The following is a 14,727-nucleotide window of genomic DNA, read 5'->3' as shown; positions in this document are numbered from 1 at the left end:
GTGAGCCGGTGTGCATTTGCGGTTGTAAAAGTTTAACTGACTTCGAACTCCGGTCACGGATGATACCGGGTAATCATGATCAGGGCCGAGCATTTCGAAGAAGGTGCGATGCGAATTGTTATGTCAAGGCAAGTTGCTGCGTTGATTGTCCAACGCCGCCCCTTTCATTTACTTTGGTTTCAGTTAAAGAGAAGCCTTTATATGGAGAGAGGGTACTGTTTTTCATGTATAATGTATTATGCTCATAACTTAGTCACCCGTTAGACATACCGTATTGATAGAGTAATTAAATATTAAACCACGCCATCATCTAACAGTTTAAGCTTTTAGAAGAGTTGGCTGTGGTCCCACCAAATCTCATATGGTATCAGAGCTGGAGATTCTGAGTTCAAATCTTAAGAGTAAGGGAGAGTGTTAGAGTAATTAAATATTAAATTACACCTTCATCTAATAGCTTAAGCTTTTAGAACAATTAATAGTAAAATCGCCTCCGAATGCTACAACACGAGGAAGGAAATGGGTCATAATTGCTTTGGAGTTGGCTAGAGGCAGGTCGACCCATTGTAGTTCGCGCACACACAAACACAGGGAGGTTGTGGTTTGGTGGGGGCACCGCCGAAGACAACAATGGTAGTGACGATGTCGGTAGTGACACAAGCAAGTAGAGATTGAGCGTAACGACCGAGACCAGCAAGCTTGGATAATGTGCGCCTGCTGGCAGGCTTCCAAATTGGCAAATGGGACGGGAATGAATTGAATTGCACACCGAACAGAGGAAGCTTACTGATGCATTGAGATGTAACGACCTTATTTAGCATTAGAACTCCAATGCAAAGAGTGCTCGGGTGATGGTACCATCAAGGTATGCAATTTTTTGGAAAAGTGCTTACATGTAAGCGCCAAAGGATAAAACATTTATATTCGACATAGGACAAACTAAATCGGACAATATCTTGCAGCTGGAAGATTGTCTTGACCGTTGGATTGGAGAACTTCAATGGCCCATGTGATGGCTCTTAAATGCGTTGGGTTGTCCACCGGCAATGCAACTACGCTGCACATGGGACTTCATAATAATAATAATAATTATTATAATAAGAATGCATTCTCGAGTTTCCATGAGGAGATACGACGTCGTCTTCACATAGGTAATTTTCCCTCGTTGGAGGAGAAGCCTCGCAATCTTTTACCCCAATTTCAGGGAAAAAAAAAACAGATTCAAGACCTAAAGAATGGCACTTTATATCTTTTATAAAAATCCATTAGAGAAGATGATAGTTATCTACGAGCAAGAAACGCACGTGCATGTCACTTCGGATCGGGCTCACGTGCCGTGTCTAACAAGTCGGTGACCATTTGCATACCAACCGTCGACCAGGAAATTGCAATATATAAGCCTTATGAGCTATCCCCGATTAATATGGAATAATTTTAACGTTACCCAAATCTACCAAAATTCAATACAAACCAATAAAGAATCCACCGTATATGATACAGTTTTTCTTTTTTCAGTTTCAATTTTTGTCTATGGAATAATAGGGCTGAAGCTCTTACAATCCGCCGGCGACTTCTGATCGCCGCCCTGACAGAAGAAGAACTCGTTGGGGCACCGGTACAGGCAGTTGTCCACCAGGCTCACGTTCGCCGACCCGGGCCTGAGCCCCATCAGCGGTCCCGGTATCGGCCCGAACAAGTAGTTCCCGCCCAGCAGCAGCCTCCCGATCTCGGTCGTCCCGCCGCCTCTCCGTCCGAGGGCGGCGTCCCTCACCCTCAGCGCGTACTGCGACGGTATCATCCCTGTGAACAGGTTGTGCTCCAGCGACAGCGCCGACAGCGTCGGCATTGCCGCCATGAACCCCGGCAATAGCCCTCGGAGATTGTTGTAGCTGAGGTCGACGGCCACCAGCCTGCTATTCACTAGGGACGTCAAATTTTGACCCAAATATTGATAAATAAAAGGAAGAATTTAAATATCTTCTTGATTGGCGCATTGAAACATAGTTTAATATTTTTGACATGATGAAAATTTAAATTTCCATACGGGAACACGAATTGGCAGACCTGCTGTTCACACCCCCCAACGGCGGCGCGTGCAAGGACGTGAAGCTGTTATGCGAGAGCGTGAGCTGCTCGAGGGACGGGTGCTCGAAGAGCGCCGACGGCACAGCGCCGCTCAGCTCGTTCCGGCTCAGATCCAGGACCTGCAGGAGCTTCGTCGCTCCGCGGTCGATTTCCGGGAGGTCCCCTCGCAGGCGGTTGTTCCGGAGCGAGAGCTCCACCAGCGACGGCGGGAGAGCCGCCGGGACTCCACCGGAGAACTGGTTGTCGCTCGCGTCGAGGAAAAACAGGCTCTTGAGCGAGCCCAGATCGGACAACAGGTCGCCGGAGAGGTTGTTCCCTTGGAGCTCGAGCCTTTTCAAGCTCGCCAGACGGTTGAAGCTCGACGGTATGCCCCCGTCGAAGTTGTTGCCGTCGAGGCTGAGCTCCTCAAGGGCGGCGAGCGAGCCGAGCGAGGCAGGGAGTTGGCCAGAGAGCGAGTTCCGAGAGAGCCGGAGCCGGCGGAGGCTAGTCAGGCCTGCGAGCGAGCCGGGGACGGAGCCGGCGAACGAGTTGTAGGAGACGTCGAGGGTTTCGAGGTAAAGCACATCGTCGTCCCAGGGGACGGAGGAGAGGTTGCCGGAGTAGCCGGCGGAGTCGAGGGCGATCTTGGTGACGCGGGAGTAGTTGGAGACGGCGAGGTCGCATAGGAGGCCGCACGTGAAGCGGTCGCTGAAGATGCGGTCGCAAGGGTCGACGGAGAAGTCCCAGGAGCTCACGCAAGATCCGGGATGCACGGACTTCGGGTCGATGGATGCCTTGAGAGCTTCGAGGACTCGAACGTCTCCGGGATGAGTTCTTGAATCGACCGGAACGAAGAGCTGCGAGAATGGCGTGATCGCGAGAACGAAGAAGAGGAAGAGAGAGAACGAGCTCGAAAGCGGCGACATCCCTCGTGCATGCAATCTGAGAAGAGAGCTAGATCAGATCAAAGAGGAAGAGAGTATAAAGAGGATGGCGGTGAGATGGCCAGTGAGATGGCCAGTGAGATTCTTGATTCTTGGTTGACTGCTCCGTACGATCCGTTAAGTTTCGATTTTCAGTCGGATTTCGATTTGAGTTTTTTTATCTTGGAGTTTGACCGTAAAGCGAACGCTGTCTCCTTCTCGTTCGCTCTCCTAACGCAAAGTGGGGGGAATTCTTTCTGAAAAACGTGAGGTTACAGTGGATCTGTAGCAGCCTCTCTAAGTTTGGTCGATGGGCCTGATGAACAGCTAAGCGTTTGGGTCGCAGCTCTTCATTTTGGAACGCAGGGCTCAACTTTTCGAGGCCGATTTCACCAGCATTCGTTCGAACGATGTAGTGGGCTTTCACCGTCGACGCATGAATTCACTTGGGCAGAGAGTTCACTTTCGGCCGACCATTTCGAGTGGAAAAAGCGAGAAGCTGACTTCGACGAAGTTTGGTGATGGGACCTTTCGTTTCATCCCATCTGCTTTTGATGGGTGAACGTTTGTGATTAGAGCTTTAGAAGCATGCGATTAGACTTGACACACCGAGGGAAATGACAACATTTCGAGACTAAACAACGTTAACATCGTCCAAAAAACAAACGAGTTCGTACGGTGCGCCAAAACCGACGCATCGTTACTCCAGCTACTTCCTTCAGCCTACGCCCATATGACATTTTAGGCTTTAGCTGTTGCTTAGCCTTCAAGTCCCGAGGGACCTCTGTGCCTCGGACATGCAGAGATCGATGGCATGCAGTCAGACGTTTGACACCGGAAGAAGATGTGAATGACGCTGTGTAACTTGGGAACAACATCCCGACCAAAAAAAAAAAAAAAATTGGGAACAACAGCGGAGGCCTCACGAGACCATAAGTTCGAGAGACGTGGGGTGGGCAAACCTTTAATCGGTCGGTGCTCTTTAGCATTATTACCTCTCGTAAATATAGTCGCCGACTGCCGATGCGGATGCATTTATAGGACCTGACTGTTTTCCCGTGCTTCTGACCTTTGGCATTGATGGTGCTGGATGATTAGCAAAAGCCACTTCCCTTCTCTTGGTAATTACGGATGTTCAAAATGGTGACTAAATGTGTCCCATGTTTTACACATTTCCCTTAGCGCTGTTTATGTTGTACTTGATAATTCTGGTGTGTTTTGTATGTCGCTGCTACTGATTTTGGCGTTTTATTTTCTGATCGTCAGCCACGATTTGTTGCCTTTGAACAAAAGGCCCGATATGTTTGGACTAGGCTTTAGTTTCGATAGAAACCCGACCGTTTGGAGCCCTAACTCTAATGAAGTATGCCTTCCTTTGTCTCATCTTATTTTAAAAGTCAAAGGGCGGGAATGGACGATCAGCGTAGCTACCTCATTTATGCATACTATAAGGGTCTCGGCATGAGATAGCAAATGCCCCGAGCACACAAACTAATTAGAGATTCACTCACCAGATGCCTCGAGTTTGTGACCTCAGAGAAGATAGTATGACTTATTTATCACCGAGCTACCACGGTTGGGAGTTCTCTTTGTCCCACATTGAATGAAAACCTGGATTGTTTATCTACATATACAACTAAAACCTCTATTGTTATAGTATTTATTAAATTTGAACGTTGTACGTCAAATATCTCGTGCTAATATATCTCATGGCGGAAGCACCCAACGTCTGGTGATTCAACGTATACTTCAATAGTGCCTGAGAACATTGCTTTTGTCTCCTATGATGCCTATCGATGGATTTCAATTTCTGAAACAACTGTAATTTGAATTTATTAAATTTTAGCATAGCTCGGGACGAGCTTTCCACAAAACTTGGCATTATGGATCCCTGACAGCCGCGCCCGCATCGATGAGCCCCATACCATTCGTTGGTCTCTATATATTTCTGCACTCGAGTCAATCAAGATTCAAGGAGCTTCAAGTTCAAGCTTAAAGAGCTTAACAAAGATTCACAGAGAAGTCGTATTGAAATACAACAAGACACAGCTGGACCAACTACAGTTGCAGTAGGGTTAATGGAAAGTTTGGATGAAGAAGGCTAAGGATCAGGTCCTACCGATCACAAAAATGACCGGGAAGATGTTCCTCCGTTGGTAACTGGGGTTAGCGTTTCTCCGTTCTGGTCCGCCGTTTCTGTCAGCTCCCAAAACAAGACAATATATCAAATCAAAATCCCGCAGACAAATGGAGTAAGCCTACAACATCGATCACATCCAGGTTTTTGTCTAAGGTACAAGGAGGAGGCAAAAGTTGAATTGCATCAAGTTACTCCACCAAGGATATGCTAAGTAAGTAAAGACATTTTGCAATTTCTAATCCAAACAGTATGCCTTACGAGAAAAACTAGAAGAGGCATGTGAAAACACGTATATTATTCAGTGAGGTGCTCACATTCTGATTTTGTTATTTCTAGACACATAATCGAGAGAAAATATTGCATTGAATTTTTAGACTCGGTCCAATCTACGGTCCAATTTGGAACCAGATCGGCCGATTGTGGGTGGTTCCTAGATGGACCGGTCCAGTTTCCGATTACACATGGGGAACTTAAGGAACACGATCAAGATTTCTTTTTTTTTTATAATTTATTTTGAAGCAAATTGTAATTAGTATTTTTTTTTCTTTTAATATTGGGAAACTTCCACTTGTAGGGAATAGAAGAAACCAAAAGAAAAGGAGAAGAAATTATTGGTTCTAGGACCAGGTTAGTCGGCTCCCGATTTCACAAACTAAGAACTGACCTTACCCAATTCAGCGTCAGATTCTGGAGTGAGAACCGACCCGCCCTGGAACCCGGAACCGATCACCCTCACCGTTGATCACACGATCCCTGAGACAAGACTGGCCGGATCGACGGTAAAAATGGTGTGGATCCACATGGTCCGCCAAACCGTGGGATGTGCCAGCTGGGTCTCTGGTCGGACGGAACGGAAGGTAGCGGTCCACCACCACCGTGGGAAATGCGTTTCAAATCAATGAAGCCCCAGAACTGCAAACATGGCACTTACTATGTTTCATCACTTCGTACACTACCTTTCACCAATTTGGCATGCCCTTTCCATTTACGGCAAAAAGGGAAGACCCCCCTCCTTCTGTACTCGCCCTCTCTCTTTTTAGCTCGGTGGTTTTTGTTCTTCTTCATTCTGGGTCACAGAAGAGAGAGAGAGAGAGAGAGAGAGAGAGAGAGAGAGAGATGGCGAGAGGGAAGATCCAGATCAAACTGATAGAGAACACGACGAACCGGCAGGTGACCTACTCGAAGCGGCGGAACGGGCTGTTCAAGAAGGCGAACGAGCTCACCGTCCTCTGCGACGCCAAGGTCTCCATCATCATGATCTCCAGCACCGGCAAGCTCCACGAGTACATCAGTCCCTCCACCACGTATAAAACCTTATTTTTGTTTTCTTGATTCGTTTTCCTTCGGCCTTTTTTTCTCATCTCTTCCTGTGAAAAAGAAAACCCTAGATTTGTTTGACTCATATGCTGCCCCGTTGTTTTTGGTTTTGGTTTTCTTCTTTCTTTTGTCCTGCTGTTCATGTTTTAGAACTAAGAAGATGTACGATCAGTATCAGCAGGCACTTGAGGTCGATCTCTGGAACTCTCACTATGAGGTCAGATCTTGCTGATTTTCCCTATCTTAATATTCTAAACAAATTTTCACATGCATGTGCGTACTTGGCGTTAGTTCGATTGTTTTGTTTGTGAAAGTCTGTTTTGAAATGACATTCTTCTCTGCACTTTCATCAGAAGATGCAAGAGACCCTGAGGAAGCTGAAGGAGGTGAACAAGAAGCTTCAGCTAGAGGTCAGGTAAAAGAAGATCCTGTTCCATTTATCTTGGTCAAATTTTTCTTCAGCACTGTTGGAGGTTGGGCTTGTCATGGACATGCTAACTATGTATGTGAGCTGGGTTTCTATTTGTTGGGTAAAAATGATTGCGCAGGAGGAGGTTTGGGGAAGGATTGAATGGTATGAGCTTTGATGAACTGTGCGGTCTTGAGCAAGATATGGACAACGCCGTTAGTCTGATCCGCGAACGAAAGGTTCGTGATTGACCCTATAATCGCTCGTTTGGCTTTTGGATTTTTAATGACTCTCGGGTGCTCAAAAGAATTCCAGACAGGTCACTTTACTGACATGGTCGTCAGCTGGTGTGCTTTGCCAATATTCTAGCGTGCTTGCATAATTTCTCTCAACAAGAATTAATCCTCACACTGCATTGTAAGCAAAGGCCTGCATTGCGATGTTTGAATTGAGATTTGGATTTCTTGTTGCCATACCCTTTAGTAGCTGACAAGAGAAACCGCGATTTGAATTGAGATTTGTGTTTATGTAAGAGTAGATGCGTCAAACAATTTTTTCCTCATGTATTGCCAAGTCATATTATTGAAAAATTCACTTACTTTACGATGTATTAGGCTTTCACTCGTTGCATAATCAATGCAGACATGGACCTGATAGTACAAGTAACCAATCGATTATTGTCAAATTTGTTGTCATGTTATTTACGAAACCATTCTTTTTTGTAAATAATTAGTGTCACGACATATGTTTTATATAGCATGTACATTGTGGACCTATTTCCAGATAACTTTAAGCTTGTGGGAAAAATGTTTGTTCTAAGATGATGTCAGATCACAAATCACTATAATTTAGCGGTGGCAAAACGAGTCAAAAATCCACTTGTGAAATTATATTTAGTGCGTTAGTTAAAATTTTAGAAATAGCTTGTGATGGATTAGAGTGGCAATTTCAGATATTGTTTGATGCATCTATTAGCCTTTCTCTGCTCTTGGATTTATATTGCTTAAAGGTCTAAAATATTTTTGTTTCGTGCCGAAACAGTACAAGACGCTCAGCAATCAAATCGACACCGCCAGGAAGAAGGTGAGCCCTATGATTTGTCGATTTGCGCATCCTCCTTATGCAAGGGCTATGCTAATTTTCTTGTTATCATTCCAATTCAACCACGTGTTTCCAAAGAAACACATATTTAAGAATGCACAGTTTCCGATTTTCTATGATTGATGGCCACTCATTTCTGTTATAAAAGTGATTATTTCGCCTGATCTTGTCTTGGTTGGTGCTCATTGCAGAAAAAGAATGCTGAGGAAATAAACAAAAGTCTCCTGCAAGACTGGGTAATTAAAGCTTCATGGCTAATAGATACCTCGTTAAAATTAATGACGTTATTTCTTCGTTGTCTGTGGAAACATCTGCTGTTATGTCCGAAAAAACTGCCAATTCACATTAATCAGCTGTCTTCATCTACTGATTATATTGATGGAAAAATGGTTGGAGGATGTCCGAGTTCATTTCTCTCTCTCTTTTGTGTAGACTAATCTGATCAAGCATATGAGGGAGGACGACCCGCATTTCGGAATGGTTGACGACAGCAGGGACTACGAGGCTGTGATCGGGTACTCGGACACCGCCGCCGCCACTCGCCTGTATGCTCTGCGCCTGCAACCGGACCATCCCAATCTTGCCAGCGGAGGAGGGTCGGAGATCACGACCTACCCTTTGCTCGAGTGAGACGAAGGTGTCGAAAAAACCCTTCGGATGTCCTCATATTGTCTAAGGGCTGGTTCAATCCGGATTTTAGACTTTATCCGTATATGAAGTTTAGGATTTTGTTATGTTATCTTATTCAGTGACTAAGTTTGCTTTTATCAGAAGATGTTCCTATTATAAATCAGGGTATTTTCCTCAAGGACATCTTGTGTTCAACAGGGCTAAAAATATTTGCCTGAATTATGGTCCGTCGGTAAGATAAAATAACGACCGTGTTAGACTTTATTAGATGGATGTGACATCCATATGATATATTTTCACTTGGAGCATAGGGCTTTTGTTTTCTCCGACATAGACCCGACTAGTGGCATCACAATCTTGGACTGTATGTCGTTGGCGTTGTACGGAGAGGATCTAATTTTCCTATTGGAAATATAGGAAGTCTCTCTCACAAAAAATTATGAGATGGTGTTGGGTAAAGATATATTTTTATAAAAAGGTAAATTCGAATACATGAAATGCCCTGCCAACCTTACGAACCATACAAGATGTAGATGAACTAAAGGCAAATTTTTTTTATGCTTGGCGACGTGGAGTATCGAATCTGTGCTGTGCGCTTAATTGATCTAAACATTTCCATTCCTTAACTACTATGGGGTTGGGCAAAGAAACCTACAACATATATAGGCTTCATTTGTTTTGCGGAAAAATGAATTATTTAGATAAAATTTTTCTGAAAATAATTGCTAATTTTCATTATCGATAACAATTCATGTAAGATATTTTCGTTAACGATAGAATTATTTTTCGTTTATTCATTTTTTTAAGTAATAAAACAATAAAAAAATTCCAAATTATTCATTCAAGGTTTCTTACGCCCAAGGATATTTGCGTCACTTCACCTATTGATGTGTGAGAGATGCACTCGTGAGTCTTTATGGGCTCGTTTGGTTCGGCTATGAGGGAAGCTCGTGAGTCTTTATGGGCTCGTTTGCTTCGGCTACGAGGGAATGCCTTTGACAAGCATTTGAACTAAAAGGATTTTCCGAAATGCAAATAGTATTTGGTAATGTGTATTTTAAAATCACATTTGAAAGCAACTTTGGCCTAAATACCGTTTGGTAAAAATTATATTTTATAAAATACTTTTACTGATATTTAAAAAAAAAAAAAGCAATCTCGGTGGAGCTCACCCACTGATCACCACCGCCGACCAGATTTGGTCGCCGGCCACCGTCGCCTAACCTCGGGCGAGGTGGCCTGAGGTCACACGATCTCAAGAGTCGCCTAGGTCGCGCAACTCAAGCGACGCCTGAGGTTCAGCGACCTCAAGTCACATCGCCTGGGTCATACAATCGCCGCCTGGGGTCGCCGGACCTTGGGCGTCGCCTGGGTCACGCCACCCAGGCCAACGCCCGAGGTCCAGCGGTCGCCTGGGGGTCGTGCAACCCCAGCGACCGCCGCCTAGGGTTGCCGGACCTCAGACGACGCCCTAGGTCACGCAACTGACCTAGGTCTCGCGACGCCCGGTGACCCCAGGTGGCGGTCGTCAGGGTCGCGCTACCCCTTAGGCGGCGGTCGCCAACCACTGGACCCAAAGCTTGAAGAAGATGAACAGTAGTCGCTCGATGAATAGTGAAGTTGCATCCCGAAAATGCAACTTCCCCAAGGCTCCTCCATTCCTCCATTCAGCCAAAATGAGCTTTAGAGATGCAATTATATCTCCTCAAAGCTTGCCAAAAAAATTGCCAAACAATTTTTCATTTGCTCAAGGGGCTTTAGAGTCTCAAAGCAGTATTCAAATGCTGAACTGAACAGGATCATGTGTAGTGGCGTGTTAATTAGTATCTGCCTTTTGTGAGGGTTATACTTGTAATTTGACATTCACCTCGATTTACTACTCCTCCTGACAGGTGGAGGGCATTTATGTACAGCTAATCCCTTTCAAATCAACTCCAAGCCAACACCCTTTTAAGAGAAAAAAAATAAAGCAATGCGAAATTGAATTCAACTCCAAGAATTTAACATCAGTTCCAAAAAAATCGAAAACTCAAACAACGAAATTTTACTTCACAACCACTCTGACGAGGAATTGACGAAAAAAGTAAATTTAATTACGAAAAAAGCACATTAAATTTTTTTTTGTCTGAAAAGCTTTACAATTCCCATCGAAAAGATGTTCAAGAATACATAAAATTTGCTTAAGAACACAGCAAATTCGAAAGGCTAAGCGGGGATAAGAGACCAAATTCGAGAGCAAGATTTTGTTACGATGGGCTTTGACGACCAAATCCGCAATCTAATTACTCTCTCTCTTGCGATGGCTATAGGGAGGTGATTGAACTTCTTCACGTGTGACTGGGCTTTGGTGATACAAGCAATTACTTCCCAACTTGCTTGATCTGAAGTAGCGATTATTGTAGCTACCGGATCATATTGATCTATCTTGAGTTTCAACTTCAGTTCATGTAGCTTCACTTCGCCGAGGCTTACAAAGTATTTTAGGGTTTCCAGAATCGCCGAGAAGACTGTCACTGAGCAAGCATAACTGTCGATCAGTGTTCCGTGGCAGACGCGGCACACAAAAGCTATGGCGCCATCCCCTATTTCTAGGATGAACGACCCATCGACGTTAGCATAATATAAATTTACGACATATTATTATCGTCAAATTGGCAATTCCCTTAAAAGGAATTTCTCGTATTGATGTTAAATTAGAGCTCACAAATCTTTATAATCATGAGGTAGACTCAATACATGATACATACGTGGCTCACGAGTGCCCGCTATTAGAGAACCATCCTCTACATCTCAATGACATTGTAATCGGAGTTACGAAAACGTACGGCGAGATACTTGAGATTTCAAGTTTAGGAATTCCAAATGCCGACAGAAATACTATTTTATGGAATTTCGTGACATTTCATAAATTAGAATACTATACCCATCGTACTTTTAACTAATTACAAATAGTAAAGTCAGTGCCCGTGCGGAACGCGGGCCACGAAACTTAGTACATACACATGGTCCTAGTTGATCAGTTGAGACCAACGGCGCCAAAAATTGATCAGGAGAGGCCCTCCTTGGAGCTACAAAATTTCTAGGCTAAGCTCAAATGATTTTATCAAACATCATTGTGGGCTCTAAATCAAAGGAAAGAGCCCAACACATGAAGTCTAGAATTTGCATTGTTTTTTCGAGACAAGGGACAAAATTGCTCCCTAGTAAAGGCCAAAACCAGACTCTTACCCCGCTTTCGAAGTGGGATTAGCTCAAAGTCAAAGTTTTTTTGGTGTTTGTTTTTGTTTTATTTCGAGTTTTTTAAGGCGACCCTTGACCAGCCGCCCGTCCCGGCGGATCATGGACTTGAGATTTGAAAGCCAGAGAAAACTTTGTTAAATTTGAATTTCTTTCCGACCAAAAAAAAATAAATTCTCGACATAATTACTTCGAAATCTTTTTTTTGTTCTAATGATATATGAAGATTTTGGTCTGTTGGGTTCCGGGCCACGACTGACCCATCAAGTCTGCCACTGCTGAAATGAGAACGACTTTTACCACTAAATTGCTTTTCGTTTTGTAATTTTGGAAGGACGAATATCATGTTTTTATTTTTTATTTGTTTGTCAAATGATATCTCAAATTAGTTAGAATTTTTTTTTTGTTGTATATCAACTAAGTCGGCCTCCTCAATCAAGGACGAATTACTTTCCAATTTTCTTTTCTAAAATGGAAAAGCTTCACACTTCTTCTTAAAGAATATAACGTTCTATCAACTCGATAAAAAATTTCAAAGTCAATCTACTGGATGAGAACATTTGAGTCCATAGATAGGGCTAGTCATACATGTAATGATAGATTAGCCTAGATCTTAGAGTTAATTTAAAAGGGTAAACACAACAGACATTCTCAACTTTATTGCGAGCGCGACGCATGCTTTCTTGTATCACGTTTTTTTTAAAGCTATGTTTTGACCGTTAAAGTAAAAAAAAAATTGAACTTTGCATCTTTAGATCTATAGCATCTACAAGATGCAAAGTATAAATTGCTTAACTTTTCACTCGGAACGAGATTAAAATTCTTTACTCGTAATCACTTGTCCGGATTGATTTTCATTTTTCTAATTTTTGTTTAATCTAAATGTTGACACATAGGTTCACGAAATGCTTTTTTTTTATTTATAATTTTTGAAATGCAAATGATATCTAAATTTTGACGGGAAAGTAAAAAAAAAAAGATAAACAAATTTCTTCTGTATTTAAAAATGTGAACAAACATACCTAAACAATCACCATTTAATGACACTAATAAGAAAGTTCCGACAAGAAATTTTGGGCCCTCCGATTCTCGGCGGATTAGAAAGCGAGCGCAGGGCTCGAGAGTTAAAAAGAGCCACAGAACATTTTTTTTTGGCCCTTTTATTTTTAAATTTTCACTATGAATTGCTTCTTTTTCTTATTTTTTGCACTTTCGTCCTCTTTAATTTATGTCCTCTCAAAGCTTTCCGCACCGGCTTAATCAACATGTTAGCCCCTTTATTATTGGGAAAGTAAATCCAATCATATTAAAATTAACTTTCACTCAATTTGAGAGATCTGTCCTTTTTCTACTTTGTTTTTACCTCGTGTATCGCATAACCTTAAGAATGCAGGATTGATGCACCTAATTGCTTTGCTTTTGAACCTTTGTTTTTGGGCAGTTGGGTGGAATCCGAATAATGTTCGGTAAAATTCAAATTCATGAACCGCTATTACTATGCGTGTTGTTGAAAGGTCGGGTGTAATCTCTCTAAGTGCTTTAGTTTATTAGATCTTGGGAAAAAGCCATAAAAAAACCTCAAATTATGCCAACGGTGACACATTTACCATAAACTTTCTTTTATGACATCAAAAACTCTAAATTATGCCCACCGGGACACATATACCATAAAATTTTTCCCGTGACATAAAAAATCCCAAAATTGTGCCTGTGTGACACATTTACCCTCCGTCAATATATCATTAGATGATTTTTTAGGTAAAATAACGTTGTTTTTACTTCACTTAAACCACATGGGCACCATGTCGACATTGTTTACTTTCTAGCGTCCATGTAGGCAGATTTTTAACGATTCTCATTACCAAAACTTTGATAGAAGGTAAATGTGTCAAGTTTGAGATTTTTTGTGTCACAGAAAAAAAATTTAAGATAAATATTTCATGGTAGGCATAAGTTAGGGTTTTTTTTGTGGCTTTTGCCCTTAGATCTTTGAGGTTTTAAGGGAACTCATTCAAGACTATAAGTCAATGTTTAGATTAATATGAGGTTGATCGATCAATTATAGCTAAGGTCGTTGAGGATAAGAATCTAATTGAAGGATCATTGCACCGGCATCTTCGTATAGAAGATCCATCGAAACTACGAGGACATGAAGATTAAAAAATCTCGTGTTGTACAAAGGAAATACTAATCATCCCCCTTGTAATCTTGTTTTTTCCAAAAAAAGGGAATACCCTCTGAAAGTTTTACACCAATAATTCCGAGGTCCTGATGATGACCGAGATGAAATTTTTCAAAGACTTATTTGGTTCCTAATCTACGAGGACATTGAAGAATAAAAAGTCTAGTGTTGTGCGATAGAAATACCAATCATTCATCTACACGGAGTGGTAAAAACTTGTTAATTTTTTTTATTTTACAGAAACATTTGCTAGCTCATTATATGAAAATCGATTTATGTAATCGATTCACAAATTAAACAAAATAACAATAATAATAATAATAATAATAATAATCCGTCAGGTCAATGTACAAATTGTTTTTGGATAGATCAATTTTTTATATATTTGGCATCATTTTCCTATACCGCATGACATGACAGTGAGAAAGTGACAACGCACTTTCTCTTGTACTATGGCACTCTTCTCCTGTACTACGACCAATCTAAACAGGCCTGTTTGGGCCGGGTCAACATCCAGATCAAGTCAAATTAAAAAACCGGCAAAAAGAGGTTGAATAGTTTCGTCAATTATTTATTTATTAAAAAGCAGTTCGGGTCGACTGGTGGATGACACGAATGTGGGAGTATCCTTTTTATTCCAGAGCAATTGGGAGCATGATTTGTTTCCTAGAAAAAAAAAAAAAAGAGGGTATGATTTGCTGTCAATGCTTAGTCAATAAGACCGAAA

The 14,727-nt window shown here is 42.3% G+C and overlaps 2 protein-coding genes and 1 non-coding gene across 3 annotated transcripts; 1 reads left to right on the top strand and 2 right to left on the bottom strand.

The window, feature by feature from the left end:
- Nucleotides 1-1,518: 1,518 nt before the first annotated feature.
- On the bottom strand, nt 1,519-3,333 carry LOC115670004 (leucine-rich repeat receptor-like kinase protein FLORAL ORGAN NUMBER1). The gene is made up of 2 exons (XM_030591187.2): nt 2,062-3,333; nt 1,519-1,907 (listed from the first exon to the last, which is right to left on the bottom strand). Exons 1-2 carry the CDS (start codon nt 2,985-2,987, stop codon nt 1,526-1,528), a joined length of 1,308 nt encoding a protein of 435 aa, XP_030447047.2. The 5' UTR covers nt 2,988-3,333; the 3' UTR covers nt 1,519-1,525.
- Nucleotides 3,334-6,183: 2,850 nt separating this feature from the next.
- On the top strand, nt 6,184-8,889 carry LOC115670087 (floral homeotic protein DEFICIENS-like). The gene is made up of 7 exons (XM_030591289.2): nt 6,184-6,428; nt 6,592-6,658; nt 6,795-6,856; nt 6,990-7,089; nt 7,892-7,933; nt 8,143-8,187; nt 8,384-8,889. Exons 1-7 carry the CDS (start codon nt 6,241-6,243, stop codon nt 8,579-8,581), a joined length of 702 nt encoding a protein of 233 aa, XP_030447149.1. The 5' UTR covers nt 6,184-6,240; the 3' UTR covers nt 8,582-8,889.
- LOC115670109 (U6 spliceosomal RNA) lies at nt 7,928-8,033 on the bottom strand. Its single transcript, XR_004004471.1, has one exon. It is a non-coding gene; the product is annotated as a U6 spliceosomal RNA (small nuclear RNA).
- Nucleotides 8,890-14,727: the final 5,838 nt, after the last annotated feature.

This window comes from Syzygium oleosum, unplaced genomic scaffold (genome assembly GCF_021117445.2).
Source record: "Syzygium oleosum isolate NSW1041296 unplaced genomic scaffold, Sole_v2.1 Sole_v2.22, whole genome shotgun sequence".
Lineage (NCBI taxonomy): Eukaryota > Viridiplantae > Streptophyta > Magnoliopsida > Myrtales > Myrtaceae > Syzygium > Syzygium oleosum.
This window is presented reverse-complemented; position numbering and strand designations above follow the sequence as displayed.